The 21442-nt window shown below is 49.2% G+C and overlaps 1 protein-coding gene across 4 annotated transcripts in view; it reads right to left on the reverse strand.

Annotated features, from left to right (window-relative positions):
- Nucleotides 1-21442, reverse strand: part of LOC147111553 (palmitoyl-protein thioesterase ABHD10, mitochondrial-like) — a 60824-nt gene that overhangs the window by 16651 nt on the left and 22731 nt on the right. For all 4 annotated transcript variants that reach the window (XM_085998623.1, XM_085998624.1, XM_085998625.1 and 1 more), the window contains one exon: nucleotides 20730-20841. In XM_085998623.1, coding sequence (XP_085854749.1) covers nucleotides 20730-20841 — 112 coding nt within the window. The remainder of the gene's footprint in view (nucleotides 1-20729; nucleotides 20842-21442) is intronic.

A 21442-nucleotide genomic window follows, 5' to 3' on the forward strand; every position in this document is an offset into this window, starting at 1 on the left:
TGGATTGCTGTACAGAGAGCCAGCATGGACTCGATGGGCTGAATGGCCTCCTTCTGAGCCGTTATGACTCTATGACAAGGTACTTTGCATGAAAATATATTCCACTGCTCGGTTATGTAGCTGTTTGCTAAGTACATGGTAGAGTAGATTGTGCATGGTCCATGAAAGGAACAATCTTGATGGGCCAAGCTAATGTTTTCATTCCACATTTACATTCTTGTTTCCTATGGAAATCCTGATAGGGAAGCATGTATCTTTTAGGTCAACTGTGGCAAGCCAGTTCCCAAACATACAACTACTATAATCTACTTGATTAAAGTAAAATATTTCAGGACACCCACTGTCTAGCAATCAGTCAAAAATCTTTTGAGTTTTTGGTGCCTACATGTAATGGCAGTAAAACAGAATTTTCTTTCCTGGCCTGACAAAACTTTAGCCCTCCTCCACTATCTCCGTACACAATCATCCAAAAGGATATGGCAACATTCCCTGTTAAACTATCAGATGTAATCCACCAGTGAAATGTCTGCCTATAGTGAGGGGTACATGACCAAGAATCACTGAATGGTGATTGTGGAGACATTAACCTTTTTTTTGCTGGGGCCCTGACAGGCATGCTCAGCTGCTGGCTGAATTTTCCCTTAATCTGTAAAGAGGGAGCAGTTCCTGGCCGATTGCTGTGCCCAATAAGCCAGTAGCAATGGAGCTATACCCTGAACAAAGAGACTTGCATATTTTGTCTGTACTTGGGATAAGTTGGTAAGTGAGTGTGTAAACTGATACCCCTTAGAAGCCACAGGAACACAATACAGCCCATGAGGCTAGGATGCTATAAAAAGGCTTCTTGATAGAAATTGTTCCAAATTGTTTATGCCACAATCCACATTAGGGGTGGTGAGCAAAACTCTGCCGAAGTGCATTTAGATGAAATATCCACTAAATCTTGTTCCTAGGTGTGTTTGGACGCCCAAGTGTGAAGCAACCCTTGTAAAGTATTCAAAGAAAGTATGGGCTAAAAAATTGGATTGGACACGAAAACAAGGCTTGAAAGGAATGCAGGCAGCACTCGACTTTCGTGCTGCCTGCTAATGACAATGATTGCAGCATTCAGCCCAGCGCTAAACGCACTGCTGAGTGGCCGAACGCTCAGCAGAGTGCCCAAGTTCGTGCGAGGCTAGCTCCAATTAAAGCTAGCCTCCACTCCTTAAAGGCAGTCTGCACCTCTTAAAGGGAAGGTGCACTCTGCCTGCAGCAGTTCACTGAATTGGTTGTGGAGGCAAGCGTAACTGAATAATGGCTCTACAGGCCAGAGACAGGGCTCCAAGGTTCTCGGATGCAGCACTAGAGGCCTTAGTGCATGGGGGTGGAAAGGAGGAGAGAAGTTCTGTATACGCAGGGGGAGGAGAGGCCCTCCAGACACACAATGTGAAGGCAGTGGGAGTAGATAGTCAACGAGGTCGATGCCAGCAGTCTTGTCCCGAGGACATGGATGCAGTGCCGAAAGAAGTTCAATGACCTCACACGACTGGTCACAGTTAGTGAATGCATCTTCAAATGCCGTCTTCCACCAACTGCACCACTAGCCTCACACACTGCACAATGCACCACAAGCCCATCGCCCACCTACCAACAATCTCGATCAATCATGGCTCAAACCTCACCTTCATAGTTTCACCTCACCCTCACACACTGCACAATGCACCACAAACCCATCGCCCACCTACCAACAATCTCGATCAATCAGGACGCAAACCTCACCTTCATAGTTTCACCTCAACCTCACACACTGCACAATGCACCACAAACCCATCGCCCACCTACCAACAATCTCGATCAATCAGGACTCAAACCTTACCTTCATAGTTTCACCTCACCCTCACACACTCACCACTGCTGCAATCCTCACACCCACATCACACACCTTGCACTGCCAACTATTCACCCATATCAGGCACAACACCAAAACACATTGCACCACACTGCCTGACAGACTTCCCTCTCTTCTTGCAGGGCAAGGTGGCTCATAACCGCAGGCAGCAGCAGCTAACCAGCGGGGGACGGGCAAGCCTGCATATCCTTACCCAGGTGGAGGTGATGGTGCTCGACATCATTATAGGGGCTGTCACTGAGGCCGTGGCGAGGCTGAAACCATTGAAGATGACGGTGACAGGATCGAACAAAGTCAACATGGATTTACAAAAGGTAAGTCGTGCTTGACTAATCTACCAGAATTTTTTGAGGATGTAACTGGTAGAATAGATAAGGGAGAACTAGTGGATGTGGTGTATTTGGATTTTCAGATGGCCTTCGATAAGGTCCCGCATAAGAGATTAGCGTGTAAAGTTAAAGCACATGGGATTGGAGGTAAGGTACTAACTTGGATGGAGAACTGGTTGGCAGACAGGAAGCAAAGAGTTGGAATAAACGGGTCTTTTTCCGAGTGGCAGGCAGTGACTAGTGGGATACCGCAGGGATCGGTGCTAGGACCCCAACTATTCACAATATATATTAATGATGATCTAGACGAGGGTACTAGATGTAATATCTCCAAGTTTGTAGACGACACAAAGCTGGGTGGGCATGTGTGGTGTGAGGAGGATGCCGAGAAACTCCAGTATGATTTGGACAGGTTGGCGATTGAGCAGATGCATGGCAGATGCAGCATAATGTGGATAAATGCGAGGTTATCCACTTTGGTGGCAAAAACAGGAAGGCAGATTATTATCTGACCGGCAATAGATTGGGAGAAGGGGAAGTGCAATGAGACCTGGGTGTCCTTGTGCACCAGTCGCTGAAGGTAAGCATGCAGGTGCAGCAGGCGGTTAAGAAGGCAAATGGTATGTTGGCCTTCATAGCGAGAGGATTCGAATACAGGAGCAAGGATGTCTTGCTGCAGTTGTACAGGGCCTTGAGGAGACCACACCTTGGCCTAGAAATTCAGTGCCCTTAGCACCGATTTTGCGGCGCTAGAGGGCCTAGCGCTGCAATTGGCGCCGGTTCCTAAATTGCCTGGGGCCCTTCCGCGGCGGTAGACCGGTAGCGCTGCGCCGATGACGTCATCGGTGTGCGCAGCGTCCCGGTTGCCGTGGTAACCCGGCCCCAAGCCGAAATTCAATTGCGGCTGCCTCGCCAGTGGCAGCCGCAACTAAGACTCCGGCAAACGAGTGTTGCCGGAGTCTGCGCCGGCGCTTTAAGGAGGCGCGGCGGCCGGCCGCTTTCCCGCCGGCCGCCTGCCCGCAGCTCCCTCCCCGGACTTCTCCCCCCCCCCCGGGACAGATGCAAGCCCGGCACTTGTCCGAGGTGCCGGGCTCATTTTTGAAGAGATTTGCGCAGGCCGCGGCCGGGTGCAGGCAGCTCCTCCTTAACGGAAGGAGGAGGCCTGCACTTCCCGAGCCTGCCGCACCGCAGCGGGCGCCGCAGCGCCGGAATAGCGCCGCAATGCGGCGCGTTGCGCCAGTTTTCAGGCGCTAAAACCCTTCAGTAGCGCCGGCAGCTGTTTGGGCGCGGCGCTACTGAATTTTTGGCGCGCGCAAAGGGACTTAGCGCCGGCGCTAACTTCCGGCGCTAAAGCCCTGGCGCAGCGCAAACTCAATTTCTAGGCCCTTGAGTATTGTGTGCAGTTTTGGTCGCCTTATCTGAGGAAGGATGTTCTTGCCATGGCGGGAGTGCAGCGAAGATTCACCAGACTGATACCTGGGATGGCAGGAATGATGTATGAGGAGAGATTGGGTTGATTGGGCTTATATTCGCTGGAGTTTTGAAGAATGAGAGGGGATCTCACTGAAACTTATAAAATTCTAACAGGACTAGACAGACTAGATGCAGGAAGGATGTTCACGATGGCAGGGAAGTCCAGAACCAGGAGTCACAGTCTAAAGAGAAGGTGTAAATCATTTAGGACAGAGATGAGGAGGAATTTCTTCACCCAGAGAGTGGAACCTGTGGAATTCTCTACCACAAAAGGCAGTTGAGGCCAATTCATTAAATATATTCAAGAAGGAGTTAGATATATTTCTTAAGGCTAAAGGGATCAAGAGATATGGGGAGAAAGCAGGGACAGGGTACTGAATTTGGATGATCAGCCATGATCTCATTAAATGGTGGAGCAGGCTCAAGGGGCCGAATGGCCTACTCCTGCTCCTAGCTTCTATGTTTCTATGTATGCTCATATTTAATCCTGCTTCTCATATCCCACTTCCCCCTCTTCCCACAATCTCTTCTCTTACAAACTGCTGATGGTGTAAGCATGCACATCTTGCTTTTCCACCCCCCCCCCCCTGCCCTCACCACAACCCTACCCTACCCTTGTGCCTTTCTCCCTTCAGATATCAAAGAACTCCAACCTGGCCAGCTAGTGCAAGGAGAGCAAGAATAGAGTGATAGAGAAGAAGAGACACCGTCACTCAATCTTACACTCGCAGGCACCAGCTCAGATACTGGCACTGCGTGTACTTTAGAGGGTAGTATAGAGACGGGATCTGCACATGATGAGTCACTGGGCACAAGTGGCCTGCAGCCACAGGGAAAGGGTAGTGCAGCTGCCAGCTCCTCGGAGGGCCAGGTCGCACACGAGTACTGCTGCAGAGGACTCATGAATACTTCAATACAGAAGAGAGATGGGCATGCACACAGAAATACTTGGTGCAGTTACAGGATTGCCAGAGAGCCTGTTGTCACTGTCAAGGAGCATGGAGGAGTCCGCCACCAACTTTGCACAGGGCTTCACACATACCTTGGGAGTGCACAAGTTCCAGGATGGAAGTGATGGGCAACTCCATTGGCGCACTTGTGGATCCAACCTTGGTGCAGCATCTGATGGCTGATGTCATCAGACTGCTCTCATGCAGGCTCAGCTTGCTGCCACATAAACTCAAATTGCCGTCATCATGGCTGCGTTTACCAGCACTGAAAGAGCCTTGCAGGGTGTCACAGCATTACAGCAATCTGTCCTCCAACAGATTACTAGGACTGCTGAGGTGCCACCCTGGGGGAGTGGCAGTGGCTCTGTGGAACACGAACCTGCTGTCTTCTCTCAGGATGACAGGTTTCGTCCTCCTACCCCTGCCACTCTGCTAGTACCCTTGCTGTTGCACGTCAGCCAGCCAGCCCAGACTGCTGAAGGTGGTGCAGTTTGCAGCCGGGCCTTCTTCGCCCAGAGCTGCTCGAGGTCATCCTGCAAGACCTACTGAAAGTCAGCAGCCTTCCACCAGCCATGCTGCAGCACTGGGGTAGCACTTCGTAGAGCACTAGCACTTCGTAGGAGCACTAGGAGAGGCAAAGGCATGTTGTGTCCGTCAGTAGTAAGACACAGACTGCAGGAGAACGGTACAACAGGTGTTTACTCAACGTGGCTCACTCTGGAACTGAACTGTACAGATTACTACTCAGTGCTATATACAGGTGTGGTCACTGCCGGTACTACAGTGTACATGAGCTGTAAAAAGTAGTTCCCCCCTTAAAAAGGTATATACATTACAATTCCTCCCCTTTTAGATTAACAGTACCATAACACTCATTTAACAATTAAATATCAAACTAATTACAATTAACACTTTTAACATACATTGGTCTATTTTCAGCTAACGTTGTAAGAAGTCACACAACACCAGGTTATAGTCCAACAGCTTTATTTGAAATCACAAGCTTTCGGAGCGCTGCTCCTTCTTCAGGTGAAGTGGAGAAATGCATAAAGACACAGCTTATATAGTCAGAGAATCATGTCAGATGTTTACAGGTAACCTTTCCAACTGCCATTTATCACACCTTGGCAGAGAGATAATCACAGCAGTCAAAGGTGTGAATGGTGTCTGATTCTCTGACTATATAAGCTGTGTCTTTATGCATTTCTCCACTTCACCTGAAGAAGGAGCAGCGCTCCGAAAGCTTGTGATTTCAAATAAAGCTGTTGGACTATAACCTGGTGTTGTGTGACTTCTTACATTTGTCCACCCCAGTCCAACTCCGGCATCTCCACACCATGGCTACTATCGACACCACAAACTGCCGGCTCAAAGTGGAGAGGATCTCCAAGAAGATCGCGCATATCGACACAGACATCAAGTTTCTACAGAGATGCAAGAAAGCAGACAAGATCCCGAAAGGACTACAGATCACTAACCCGCTCAAGTCGACCTACAACACAGACTACGCTGAGAGACTCTGCCGTCGTACCTCTCGCACACTCCTCAACCATCTCGTACACCAGCTCTACAGCAGACGCCGCAACCTCGAAACCGAGATGGAGTCCATGTTCTCAGCCTGTGCTCAGGACGCAGCAGACCAGCTACGAGACACCGCCAAACAAACAAGGCAACGGAACTACGCTACCTACATGCACACCAAGAACAGGAAGCTTGAGAAACTTGGCATCACCAGCAGCAACAACCAAGCCTCCCCCGGTACCACGGTTGAAACCACAGGGAAATCCATCGTCAACCTGTCCGACCACACCCTTCAACCAGACGAAATTGAAGTTCTCAGCCGAGGGCTCAATTTCTGCCCCACCACCAAAATGGACCCCATCGGTCTCGCGGCAGACACAGAAGAATTCATCAGGAGAATGAGGCTCCGGGAATTCTTCCACAAATCCCAAGATGTCAGCAGCGAACCCAATGAGACAATCAATGATCCGGAACAGCAGACAGAGGGATCCGCAGTGCAGCAACCGAAGAAGAAAGAGTCAAATTGGACCCCTCCGGAGGGTCGCTGCCCTAAGCTTGACATGTATGCTCAAGCTGTCAGGAGATGCATCAACGCCAGATTCATCAGCCGCACTCACGAGACAGTCCAGAATGTCACCCAAGCACAACGCAACGCCATCCACGCTCTCAAGACCAACCGCAACATCGTCATCAAACCAGCAGACAAAGGAGGTGCCATCGTCATACAGAACAGAACGGACTATTGCAAAGAAGTATACCGACAACTGGACAACCAGGAACACTACAGACAGTTACCCGCAGATCCGACCAAAGAACACACCCGCCAACTCAACAGACTGATCAAAACCTTCGATCCAGACCTTCAAAGCATCCTACATGCTCTCATCCCACGTACTCCCCGCGTGGGAGACTTCTACTGCCTCCCAAAGATACACAAAGCCAACACATCTGGACGTCCTATCGCATCAGGCAACGGAACCCTGTGTGAGAACCTCTCTGGATATGTCGAGGGCATCCTGAAACCCATCGTACAGGGAACCCCCAGCTTCTGTCGCGACACTACAGACTTCTTACAGAAGCTCAGCACCCACGGACCAGTTGAACCAGGAACACTCCTCGCCATGATGGACGTCTCGGCACTCTACACCAGTATCCCCCACGATGACGGCATCGCTGCGACAGCCTCAGTACTCAACACCAACAACAGCCAATCTCCAGACGCCATCCTACAACTCATCCGCTTCATCCTTGACCACAATGTCTTCACCTTCGACAACCAGTTCTTTACCCAAACACACGGAACAGCCATGGGGACCAAATTCGCACCCCAATACGCAAACATCTTCATGCACAAGTTCGAGCAAGACTTCTTCGCTGCACAGGATCTCCAACCAACGCTATACACCAGATACATCGACGACATTTTCTTCCTATGGACCCACGGCGAAGAATCACTGAAAAGACTACACGATAACATCAACAAGTTCCATCCCACCATCAAACTCACCATGGACTACTCCTCAGAATCAGTCTCATTCCTGGACACACGAATCTCCATCAAAAACGGACACCTCAGCACTTCACTCTACCGCAAGCCCACGGACAACCTCACGATGCTTCACTTCTCCAGCTTCCACCCTAACCACGTTAAAGAAGCCATCCCCTATGGACAAGCCCTGCGAATACACAGGATCTGCTCAGACGAGGAGGAACGCGATGGACACCCACAGACACTGAAAGACGCCCTTGTAAGAACGGGATATGACGCTCGACTCGTCGATTGACAGTTCCGACGGGCCACAGCGAAAAATTGCATAGACCTCCTCAGAAGACAAACATGGGACACAAACAACAGAGTACCCTTCGTCGTCCAGTACTTCCCCGGAGCAGAGAAACTACGCCATGTTCTTCGCAGCCTTCAACATGTCATCGATGACGACGAACACCTCGCTAAGACCATCCCCACGCCTCCACTACTCGCTTTCAAACAGCCGCCTAACCTCAAACAGACCATCGTTCGCAGCAAATTACCCAGCTTTCAGGAGAACAGCGACCACGACACCACACAACCCTGCCACAGCAACCTCTGCAAGACATGCCAGATCATCAACACAGATACCATCATCACACGTGAGGACACCACCCACCAGGTACATGGTACATACTCATGTGACTCGGCCAACGTTGTCTACCTCATATGATGCAGGAAAGGATGCCCCGGAGCATGGTACATCGGCGAGACCATGCAGACACTGCGACAACGGATGAACGGACACCGCGCAACAATCACCAGGCAGGAGTGTTCCCTCCCAGTCGGGGAACACTTCAGCAGTCAAGGACATTCAGCCTCCGATCTTCGGGTAAGCATTCTCCAAGGTGGCCTTCGAGACACACGACAACGCAAAATCGTCGAGCAGAAACTGATAGCCAAGTTCCGCACCCATGAGGAGGGCCTCAACCGAGATCTTGGGTTCATGTCACGCTACATGTAACCCCACCTGATGCAGGGTCATCCAGACTCGAGTCGACATTGGCTTGTTCTCTCTACACAGATGCGGCCAGACCTGCTGTGATTTCCAGCCAAAAAAAAAAAAAAAAAAGTTTTTTGTCTGTTTTTTTGTTTTTCATACAGACCCCAGCATCTGCAATATTTGACCCCTTGTGACCCCACCTCATTGTTCTTTGATGTAATGTTTCCCTGACTGACCTGTTTGGACACCATTCACATCTTTGACTGCTGTGATTATCTCTCTGCCGAGGTGTGATAAATGGCAGTTGGAAAGGTTACCTGTAAACATCTGACATGATTCTCTGACTATATAAGCTGTGTCTTCATGCATTTCTCCACTTCACCTGAAGAAGGAGCAGCGCTCCGAAAGCTTGTGATTTCAAATAAAGCTGTTGGACTATAACCTGGTGTTGTGTGACTTCTTACATTTGTCCACCCCAGTCCAACTCCAGCATCTCCACACCGAAAATAGACCAGTTCGGGGGCGGCAGCGAGGCGAGGAGGAGCTCGGGAGAAAAGCCGGCGCAAGCAGCGAGGCCCGACCAGTTCGGGGGCGGCAGCGAGGCGAGGAGGAGCTCGGGAGAAAAGCCGGCGCAAGCAGCGAGGCCCGACCAGTTCGGGGGCGGCAGCGAGGTGAGGAGGAGCTCGGGAGAAAAGCCGGCGCAAGCAGCGAGGCCTGACCAGTTCGGTGGCGGCAGCGAGGGGAGGAGGAGCTCGGGAGAAAAGCCGGCGCAAGCAGCGAGGCTTACCAACTCAGCAGCGGGGAGAGAGGTAAAAAGTAATCAGTGTGTGACGTCACCAGGGAGCAGGTAAGTGATTGGTTGGTGAGTATTTCTCTTTTTTAAACTTTAACTCTGTAGTTTATAGTTACTAGAGTCTTTTCTGGTGTAGCAGGGACTGTAGGTAGACTATACAAGCACCTTAGAGATATCTTTAATTGGTGTTAGTGAATTTAATTAAAATTAATTAAAGGGAAGGTCATGCCAGGAGAGCCCAGCCCCGTGATGTGCTCCTCTTGCTCTATGTGGGAATTCAGGGACACTGCCTCTGATGACCACGTGTGCAGGAAATGCATCCATCTGCAGCTACTAGCAGACCGCATTGAGGCGCTGGAGCTGCGGGTGGATGGGTTGTTGAGCATTCACGATGCTGAGAGGGTCGTGGATAGCACGTTTAGTGAGTTGGTCACACTGCAGGGAAGGGCTGCACAGGAAGATAGGAAATGGGTGACCACCAGGCGGAGCAATAGAAGCAGGCAGGTAGTGCAGGAGACCCCTGTGACCATTCCCCTCTCAAACAAGTATACCGCTTTGGATACTGTTGAGGGGGATGACTCACCAGGGGAAGGCAGCAGCAGCCAACTTCCTGGCACTGGGGGTGCTCCTGCTGCCCAGGAAGGGGGGAAAAAGAGTGGGAGAGCAATAGTGGTAGGGGATTCAATAGTAAGGGGAACAGATAGGCGTTTCTGTGGCCATAGACGTGAATCCAGGATGGTTTGTTGCCTCCCTGGTGCCAGGGTCAAGGATATCACTGAGCGGCTGCAGGGCTTTCTGGAGGGGGAGGGTGAACAGCCAGAGGTCGTGGTCCACATTGGTACCAACGACATAGGTAAAAAGAGGGATGAGGTCCTGCAGCAAGAATTTAGGGAGCTAGGTGAAGGATTAAAGAGCAGGACCTCAAAGGTTGTAATCTCTGGATTACTCCCGGTGCCATGTGCTAGTGGGTATAGGAATAGGAAGATAGAACAGATGAATGCGTGGCTAAAGGGATGGTGCAGGGGGGAGGGCTTTAGTTTCCTGGATCACTGGGTCTGCTTCTGGGAAAGGTGGGACTTGTACAAGTCGGACGGTTTACACCTGAACCAGAGGGGAACCAATATACTTGCGGGGAGGTTTGCTAGCACTGCTGGGGGGGGTTTAAACTAACTTGGCAGGGGGATGGGGTACAGAGTGGAGCTATAGTAGGGGGTGATTTACAGCCAAATACAGAGGAAAAAAACAAGTCAGCTGGGAAGGCATAGCAAATATGTGAAGGCAAAAGGGAATATGGCAAGGCTGGAAGGCATATTTTAATGCAAGGAGTCTTGCAAATAAGGTGGATGAACTGAAGTTGTTGTTGAACACATGGGAGTACGATATTGTTGCTATCACGGAGACATGGTTGAGGGAGGGTCAGGACTGGCAGCTCAATATTCCGGGGTATAGAATCTTCAGGCGAGACAGAGGGGGGTGTAAAAGGGGAGGGGGTGTTGCAATATTAATTAAGGAGTCAATTACTGCTGTAAGGAGGGACGATATATTAGCGGGCTCCTCTAATGAGGCCATATGGGTAGAACTTAAAAACGAAAAGGGGGCAAGCACTTTGCTGGGAGTGTACTATAGGCCCCCAAACAGTCAGGGGGAGATAGAGGAACAGATATGTAGGCAAATCTCAGCGAAGTGCGAAAATAATAGGGTAATAATAGTGGGGGATTTCAACTTCCCCAATATAAATTGGGATAGTCAGAGTGTGAAAGGCTTAGAGGGTGCAGAATTCTTAAAGTGCATCCAGGAGAGCTTTTTGAGCCAACATGTAGAAAGTCCTACAAGAGAGGGGGCGGTACTGGACCTAATTCTGGGGAATGTAGCCGGGCAAGTGGTGGAAGTATCAGTAGGAGAGCATTTTGGCGACAGTGACCATAATTCGGTGAGATTTAAGGTGGTCATGGAAAAAGACAAAGATGGCCCGGAAATAAGGGTTCTAAATTGGGGGAAGGCCGATTTTAATATGATAAGGCAGGATCTGGCCAAAGTGGACTGGGAGCAGCTACTTATAGGAAAATCCACGTCAAAACAGTGGGAGACTTTCAGAAGGGAAATAGAGAGAGTACAACGCCAACATGTTCCTGTAACGGTCAAGGGTGGGACCAACAAGCAAAGGGAACCTTGGATGACAAGGGATATACAAAAATGCATTAGAAATAAAAGGGGGGCTTTTGGCAGTTACAAAAGACTAAAGACGGAAGAAGCCCTAGAGGAGTATAAAAAGTGCAGGGGCATACTTAAAAAAGAAATTAGGAGGGCGAGGAGGGGCCATGAAATAACACTGGCAAGCAAAATAAAGGAAAATCCTAAGATGTTTTATAAGTATATTAAGGGCAAGAGGATAACCAGGGAAAGGGTAGGGCCCATTAGGGACCAAAGTGGCAATCTGTGTGTAGAGCCAGATGATGTAGGCGGGGTTTTAAATTAATTTTTTGCATCTGTGTTCACTATGGAGAAAGACGATGCAGACATAGAAATCGGGCAAGGGGGCTGTGACATACTTGAACATATTAGCATCGAGAGGGAGGAGGTGCTAGCGGTTTTAGCAGGCCAAAAAGTGGATAAATCCCCAGGCCCGGACGAGATGTATCCCAGGCTGCTGTGGGAGGCAAAGGAGGAGATTGCAGGGGCTCTGACACAAATTTTCAGAACCTCTCTGGCCACAGGGGATGTACCAGAGGACTGGAGAACAACTAACGTAGTACCATTATTCAAGAAGGGTAGCAGGGATAAACCAGGGAATTACAGGCCAGTGAGCCTAACATCTGTGGTAGGGAAATTATTGGAAAAAATTCTGAGGGACAAAATTAGTCTCCACTTGGAGAGGCAAGGATTAATCGGGGATAGTCAGCATGGCTTTGTCAAGGGTAAATCATGTCTGACAAATCTGATTGAATTTTTCGAGGGGGTGACTAGGGGGGTGGATGAGGGAAATGCTGTGGATGTGGTTTACATGGACTTCAGTAAAGCTTTTGACAAAGTCCCGCATAGGAGACTGGTCAAGAAGGTAAGAGCCCATGGGATCCAGGGTGCCTTGGCGCGTTGGATCCTAAACTGGCTGAGTGGCAGGAGGCAGAGGGTGATGGTCGAAGGTTGCTTTTGTGACTGGAAGCCTGTGTCCAGTGGGGTACCTCAGGGATCGGTGCTGGGTCCCTTGTTGTTTGTGATCTACATAAATGATTTGGATGAGAATGTAAAAGGTATGATCAGTAAGTTCGCAGATGACACGAAAATTGGTGGGGTGGTAAATTGTGAGGAGGAAAGCCTCAGGCTACAGGACGATATAAACGGGTTGGTCAGATGGGCGGAAAAGTGGCAAATGGAATTTAACCCTGAAAAGTGCGAGGTGATGCATTTTGGACGGACAAATAAGGCAAGGGAATACACAATGAGTGGTAGGACCCTAGGAAGTACAGAGGGTCAGAGGGACCTTGGTGTACATGTACATAGATCCTGAAGGCAGCGGAACAGGTAGATAAGGTGGTTAAAAAGGCATATGGGATACTTGCCTTCATTAGCCGAGGCATAGAATATAAGAGCAGGGAGGTTATGATGGAACTGTACAAAACGCTGGTGAGGCCACAGCTGGAGTACTGTGTGCAGTTCTGGTCGCCTCACTATAGGAAGGATGTGATTGCTTTGGAGAGGGTGCAAAGAAGATTCACCAGGATGTTACCTGGGATGGAGCGCCTCCGCTATGAAGAGAGGCTGGACAGGCTGGGGTTGTTTTCCTTGGAGCAAAGAAGGCTGAGGGGGGACCTGATTGAGGTGTACAAAATGATGAGGGGCATAGATAGGGTAGACAAAGAGGAACTTTTCCCCTTAGTGGGGGGGTCAATAACAAGGGGGCATAGATTCAGGGTAAGGGGCAGGAGATTTAGAGGGGATTTGAGGAGGAACTTTTTCACCCAGAGGGTGGTTGGAATGTGGAACTCAATGCCTGAAAGGGTGGTAGAGGCAGGAACCCTCACAACATTCAAGAAGCATTTGGATGAGCACTTGAAATGCCATTGCATACAAGGCTATGGACCAAATGCTGGAAAATGGGATTAGACTGGACAGGGATGGATGGGCGGCGCAGACACGATGGGCCGAAGGGCCTCTTTCTGTGCTGTAAAACTCTATGACTCTATAAGCCCTGGCAAGGCTTTTCATTTTTACCCCTCCCAGATGACCCTCATGAAGCTCATTGAGCACTCTATCCCTTAACTTGGGTGGAATTACCACTCGGGATCCACACATCAAGGTCCCCCGGCACACTGACAGCTGTTCTCTTCTTGTCGAGAATGCTGGCAACAGTGAGTCACCATGTGCTGGCCATCCCTTCACCATCAAATCATATACCCGAGACAGTGTCGGGTCATTTTGGGTCTCCTTTTCTATACTAGCGTTAGTTACCGGTAGGTATTCAACTATAGTCGAATGAAATATTTCGACAGGATCCACTGCTGGTGCTTCCTCCGCCATAGGCAGTGGTAGGCGTGATAGCCCATCAGCATTTCCATGCTGTTTCGTGCCCTTATATTCAATCACATAGTGGTGAGCCCCTAGAAAGAGTGACCATCTTTGTAGTCGTTGCGCAGTCATCACCGGAACGCCCTTCATCAGATTAAAAATGGAGACAAGAGGCTGGTGGTCAGTCAGCAAGGTGAATTTCTGCCCGTGCAGATAGTGATTGAACTTTTTCACTCCCCACACTAGGCTGAGGGCCTCCCTGTCAATCTGGGCGTAGTTACGCTCGGCTGATGTTAGTGATCGTGACACAAAGGCTATTGGCCTCTCTGAGTCGTCCGAGAATTTGTGCGACAGTACTGCTCCAATGCCGTAGGGTGACGCATCACACGCCAACCAAATTGGTAGTGCTGGGTTGAAGTGGGCCAATACCTCTTTCAATGTGATTAGTGTTTTACTCTTCTGGAAAGCTCTTTTACATTCGTCACTCCACTTCCATGGCACTCCAGTTTGCAGTAGGGTGTTCAGTGGGTGTAGTATTGTAGACAAATTTGGCAAGAACTTATGGTAGTAGTTTACCAGCCCGAGGAACGACCTCAGTTGTGACACGTTTTCCGGTGCTGGAGCCTTGACTACTGCCTCAATCTTTTCTGGGTACTTATGTAACCCCTCTTTAATCGATAACGTGGCCACAATACGAGATCTTTTTTTTTTAAAACTCGCATTTGGGGCAGTTAGCTCGGAGCCCATATTCCTTCAATCTAGTGAGCACCTGCTCCAGGTTGGCGAGGTGATCACTGTCATTTTCGCCCGTGACCAGGATGTCGTCCAAATAACACTGGGTCCCTGGGATTCCTTGCAGGACTTGTTCCATTGCCCTTTGCCAAATAGCCGGAGCTGATGCTACCCCGAATACCAGCCGGTTGTATTGGTAGAGACCTTTATGGGTGTTGATCGTGAGGTATTTTTTTGATGCTTCTTCTACCTCCATTTGCATACACGCCTGGGCCAGATCAATCTTAGTGAAGCGTTTCCCTCCAGATAGCGAGGCGAAAATATCTTCAATCCGCGGAAGTGGATATTGCACGGTGTGAAGGACCGGGTTCACTGTTACCTTAAAGTCCCCACAGATGCGAACCTTCCTTGGTTCCCCAGGCGTGCTGCTCAACGACTGATTCAATCACAGGGACGATGGGTGTAGTCCACTCGCTCCAGTCTACCTTGGACAGTACTCCTGAACGTTCCAAACTCTCCAGCTCTGCTTCGACGGCTGGGCGGATCGCGTAAGATACCAGTGTGGCCTTAAAAAATTTTGGGCTTGCGTTTTCTTCAATTTTAATTGCTGCTGTCATGCCTTTTAGTGTTCCGAGTCCTTGCTGGAAGACTTCTTGCGCGTCGGTTAGGATCTTTGACAGTCGCCCAGGTGCGACGTCGTCATCCTTTTTGGCAGCCACAATCAGTGCTTGTATGGAATGCCAATCCAGCTGTATTTTCCGGATCCATTCACGTCCCAGTAATAGTGGTCCTCCATCTTGCAATACATACAGGTCTAGTTTTGGTGTTTCCTTACCGTTATATGTAACGGTCACCCTTATTTTTCCTTTGGGGTAGACTTTTTGCCCAGTGTACGTCTTCAAAATAATTTTTGTGTCTCTCAAGGGTATGTGTGAGAATAGCCGCTCGTAGTCCCGTCGGTTTATGACTGTTAGGGCTGATCCTGTGTCCAATTCCATTTTTACCTGGACTCCTGCTATCTTGAGAGTGACCCAAATGGTTCGGCGATCCTCCGTTTTGATCACATTATGTAGTTTCAGACAACTCAGCTCCCTGCTTTCGGAGTCGGTATCACTCTTTTGTTCGTCTGAACTATTCTCCGTCACCTTATGTACCTTCTTGTACTTTTCTTTTGGAGATTTCTTATTGTTGGTTTTCTTTCCCGACCTGCAGACTCGTGCTATGTGTCCTACTTTTCCACACTGTCTGCACACTTTGTCTTTGAACCAGCAATCATTGTGGTCATGTGTTGTTCTGCCGCAGCGATAGCACTTCTCTGTTCTGTATGACATTTCGTTTGTGCCATATTCTTGCGGTCTCCGTTGTATCTCTGCAGCGCCCCGTGCTGCTGCTTCATATGATACCACAATGCTGAAAGCCTTGTCCAGCGTAAGGTCCTTTTCAGATAAAAGCCGGTTCTGGGTTCCTTCACTTTGAAGCCCACACACAAACTTGTCCCTTAAGGTATCTGCCAGTCCCGTTCCAAACTGGCAGTGTTTCGATAGTTTGCGCAGTTCTGTTAAATATTCAGCATTGCTTTCATCCTTATGCTGGTTCCGTTTGTGAAACTTGAATCTTTCTGCTATCAGCAGCGGTGTGGGGTTTAAATGTTCCTGTAGTATCGTCACTATGTCTCCAAAACTCTTTTCTACTGGCTTCGCTGGGGTTACTAGATTTCGCAATAAGCCATACGTCTTTGCACCCATTAAATTTAACAATACCGGTGCTTTCTTGTCATCTGACACCTCATTTGCCTTGCAGTATACCTCTATTCGTTCGACATATGTAGTCCAATCTTCGACTTCATTGTCAAATGCGGTGATACTGCCACTCTTCGGCATTTTGGGTGTGGTTTAAAATGGCGTCTCCCGTGCTTTCCTTCCTCCCCCGCTGCTGCCAACACCGCTCTCGGCGGTCCTCGTGGCAATGGCGGCGCCTCGCGGGTTTCTGCGCGTCTCTCTCGCTCTCCTCGACGCTGCTCGGCCCCTGAACACCAGTTGCGCCCTGTGCGCTCTGCTCTCTCTCTCTCTCTCTCTCTCTCTCTCTCTCTCTCTCTCTCTCTCTCTCTCCGTCGACGCTGCTCGGCCCTTTGCTGTGCCGCTCGGTCGGGCTCTAGCCCGCCGCTGTCCGGGAAGGGTCTGCGCACTACCTGTTGCCAGCCCGTTTCGCTGGACCACCGCGACTGGAAAGCCAAGCCTGGCTCTCAACAGCCTCCCCCGCAATTCTCAAGTCTCTGCTGGATGACTGGGCGGTTGCCCGTGGTCGACGCCCGTGTCTCTGGCCTTGACCTCCAATCTACTGGTCTCCAGGAACGAATCCCTGGGAGGTGATGCAGAGTTGCAGGTAGGATCGAATTTGCCTCGTCGCCAATGTCGTGTCCGTCAGTAGTAAGACACAGACTGCAGGAGAACGGTACAACAGGTGTTTACTCAACGTGGCTCACTCTGGAACTGAACTGTACAGATTACTACTCAGTGCTATGTACAGGTGTGGTCACTGCCGGTACTACAGTATACATGAGCTGTAAAAAGTTGTTCCCCCCCTTAAAGGTATATACATTACAAGGCACATGCAAGAAAGGCACTAAAGAAATGCATAAGGGTGATTAATTGACTTTGTTATGTTTGATGGCTTTCCTTTCAGCATTGTGGCCAAGAGGACGCTGTGATGTTCTGTGACTGAGGGATGGTAAGGTGGGAAGTGTTGAGCAATGGGGATCTGGAGTTTCATTCAGGGGTAGCGGAATCTGATGACGTGCTCACAGACAGCCCATCCGGAACGTGGGTGCACAGGCTGCCTCCTCCCTTCCTCCTGAGGTGGTCGCAGAACCCGTAGTGGCAAGGGCTGCGCCCTCATGATGGCCAAGTTGTGGAGGATGTAGCAGACCACCACAAATTGGGACATCTGCTCCGGCGAGTACTGGAGGACTCCTCCTGAGCGGGCAAGGCAGCGGAACCATTGCTTCAGTACCCCGATGGTCTGCTGAATGAAGTTCCTCATAGCAGCATGGCTTTCATTAAATGAGTGTTGGCCACAAGTGGTGGGGTTGCAGAGGGGAGTCATCAGCCAGGTGTAGAGCAGATAGCCCTCATTGCTGAGCAGCCACCCTCGGGTTCAACATGGTGGTTGGAAGATTACTGGCACAGCAGACTGGCGCAGGATGAATGCATCATGACTGCTGCCAGGATAGCAGGCCTTCACCAGCATAATGTGCTGAGCACGGTCACACAGCAACTGCACATTATGCGAGTGGTACCCTTTGCTTTTATGGTACATCTCACCATTGAGATGCGGCGCCCACAAAGCCACGTGTGTGCAGTCAATGGCACCCTGCACCATGGGGAACCTTGGCAAAGCCACGTGCGCGCTCCTTTCCATTTATGAAGTCCCCTCTCCTAGCGTACAGAGCCTCTGTGACCTCCCGGATGCAGCAATGGACAGCAAACTGCGAGATGTTTGCTATGTCACCTGTTTCAACCTGGAAGGATTCGCTGGCAAAACAAATTCAGGGCCACGGTCACCTTGAGGGCCACCTGCAGCGCCATTGTCGCCCTGCTCGAAGATTGCAAGTCTGGTTCCAAGAGGTGGCACAGTTCTGTGACCACCTCCTTGGTGAAGCAGAGCCACTGAACACACTGCTCCTGGCTTAGGTGCAGGTAAAAGTGCTCCCTGAAAACCCTAGGTGGGTAAGGCCTCCTGCTGAGAGGAGTCCTCCTACTCTCTCTGCGAGCAGCTTGTCTTCTTTGCTGCCTCTGCTCCAGCTCCCTGTCATGCTGCAGCACGAGGGAGACTGCAACTAGAGCCCCATTGACTGGGAACAAGTGGTGTACTCCGAGGCCTTCCCGTAACAGCCAAAGCCTTCCCAATGTCCAGCAGCACTCCCTGCACATTTTAGCAACTTTCCAAATCTCTTCCAGTAACCCAGTACTCCTACAAACTATGCAAGAGTCAGCAATAAGCAACTAACCTGCAAGTTGGATCCCTTTAAGTCGTGCTGGTGGGGGGGGTCCCTCATGCAGCTGAACGCATGTTCAGCTGTGCGTGTTTAGGAGAGGGTGTTGAATAGAGCGGAGAGGTTGAAAATGGTAGGTCGTGCTTCAAATCAGCGTTACACGCTGACTGACGTCACGATCCGCTTACTCTGCATACTGCCGGCGTGCACACGAACCGCCCGCGCTATCGCCCTCACCAAGATGGCGCTCAGCGCAGGCCACACCAGAAGTGGACGGAAGCAAGGTGGATGCCATTTTTTCTTCAAAGCCGGCCAAAACTACCGGCGCTACAGAGCCTATGTGCAGAATCAACACCATAGCCAGTCCCAAAAGTTGATCCTGGAATAGGTGTCATTCCCCCATTATAGGACAGCCCAGGCTGCTTTAGAGCTACAGCCAAGAAGAGGGATAGTTTCCATCTTAAAGCTGATGACATTACTTTAAGAGTACTTAAAAGGTCTCCAAGGAGAGGCTTTTTCAGTGATATCATGTTTCTCCTCTGTAACCACTTTTAACTAATGTTCTGATTGTCAGAGCTAAAGCCAAGATGATTACTTCAGATGGCAATGAAGGCTGAGCTTGTGGGGAGTGGGGGCGCAGTTGGCGGGATGATGCGATTACACAACTTCCAGTTGGATACTTGGAGACAAATGAAATGAGCCAATAATGGACTGATATGTAACTGATGCTGGGAAAGTTTCAAGGGACCCCAACATCTTCTCAGCCATATAAGCAGATATGGAACTTGGGCAAGGCAGTGTAATTTTATGGGGAATGTTCCTCAAAACTCAGTTCTCTGTCAAACCTGGGGACAAAGGTGTATTCCTAAAACCAAATGGACCACAAGCTCTCTCTACAGTTGGAGAAATAAAGCTTTGTTTCTGTTTAAAGAAAGCTTTGCACTTTGAAAGGTTGTGCGAGGATAGCAAACTGCAAAAATAATTACAGTGCAAGTCTACACTCATGGAAATTACAGCTCAGAAGTAGGCCATTCAGCCTGCTGCGTCTCTGCTGAACTCCATTCTAATCGATTTTTCTGCCTTTATTTTGGTAACTCTAATCAGGTAGTGGCAAGGTTGGCATAGCTGACTGGGGCAGGCTGTGGTGGGTTCATACCCAAATATCATTAGTAAACCTTTGTATCTCTAGCCCTTGGCATAGAAAAAAATGTTCCATGGCGCTGCGCAGAGGCACAAGGGGGGAAAAAAAAGGCAATTCGAGCCAAAGAAGGAAAGGGAGGGAGATTGCACAAGAGGCCAGAGTCAGAGGAACGGAGAGTTTTGGAAGAAGGGGTTGTAGCGCTGGAGGAGATTACAGAGATAGGGAGGGACAAGGCCATGAAGGAATATAACCACAAGGATGAGAGTTTTAAATTGAAGGCACTGGGGGACCGTGAGCCAATGTCGGTCAACAAGGCAGAGGTGAAGACCGAGTGGGTCTTGCTGCAGGATAGAATACAAGTAGCAGAGTTTTGGATGAGCTGACGGTTATGGAGCGTACAGGTTGGAAGGCCAGCCACAAGAGCATTGGAATAGTCGAGTCTAGAGGTGACAAAGGCATGGATGAGGGTTTCAGCAGCAGATGGACTGAGGTGGAAATAGGTAGTCTTTGTGATGGAGAGGATATGGGGGTCAGAAACGCAGACGGGGTTGAATAAGACGTCAAAGTTGGAAACGGTCTGGTTCAACATAGAGATATGTTGATGACAAGAACGTGTGCCCAGGAAAGCTACTTCAGTGGGCTGGAGAGTGGGGGTGCAAGGCGGAGATTTGTTAAACAGCTAATGTCCTCAGGTACTTTTTCCCTTCAACAGATGAAGTGTTTTTTTCCTACCATTTTGCCAGTTATCAACCCAAAAGTAAAGTACAAGTGAACTTAGAAACTATTTTTTCTGTTTCCCCATTTGGACTGTATTTGGTTGGCAATATAAACATTTGCCTTTTACAGTTAGAGCCAATGGTCATTTACCCTATATACCTCTGAATTTACTGGAAAGCAAGTCTGTTCCCAATAATTTACTTAGGCCGTAAAATCTTACTTGCGGTCCTTCTGTGAGCTCATCAAGCACAGACAAAACATCCTTCTTCCATTGGCCTATTGTACACTCACCGAAGTTTCCTCCAGATGCACCACATCCCGTATAATCAAACCTTAGAGGCAAAACCAAATGTTGTAAGGCACAAGACTTCAAACTGCCAGCTTTATAAATGACTTGACAGAAAGTTACATGTAAAATATGAATGACGATTACAAGAGAAACTTAAAACAACTATCTATTTTCTCTGTCTGCTGTTTGTTTCATTGGATCTATGTTCAAATTGCATATAACATTAGAATGGATTGTCTTGTTGCTTTAAATTGCAGATAATCTTTTAGATTTTAAAAAGCATTTTCCTTTAATTTAAGGAACTCACTTGTTCCACTGTAAAAACCTATGTGTCTGACCCACACATGCAAAGCGTCTCATGGTCAACCTCCTGTTAATTAAGATTCCAATGGTGTGAAGTAAGTTTCTTTTGTTTAAAACGGGAGATAGAACAAGTCCAGGGAACTATAGACCAGTTAGCTTCATGTTGGTGGTAGGAAAAATAATGGAATCTTTACTTAAAGATGTAATAGAAAACATCTAGAAACCAAAAATATAATAAAGAAGTCAGCATGGATTTCAAAAACAGAAGTTCATGCTTGACCAACCTTATTGAATCCTTTGAAGAAGTAAAAGAAAGAGTAGATAAGGGTAATGCTAGATGT

Source organism: Somniosus microcephalus, chromosome 10 (genome assembly GCF_052327205.1).
Source record: "Somniosus microcephalus isolate GS21.2 chromosome 10, FLI_Smic_1.0, whole genome shotgun sequence".
NCBI lineage: Eukaryota > Metazoa > Chordata > Chondrichthyes > Squaliformes > Somniosidae > Somniosus > Somniosus microcephalus.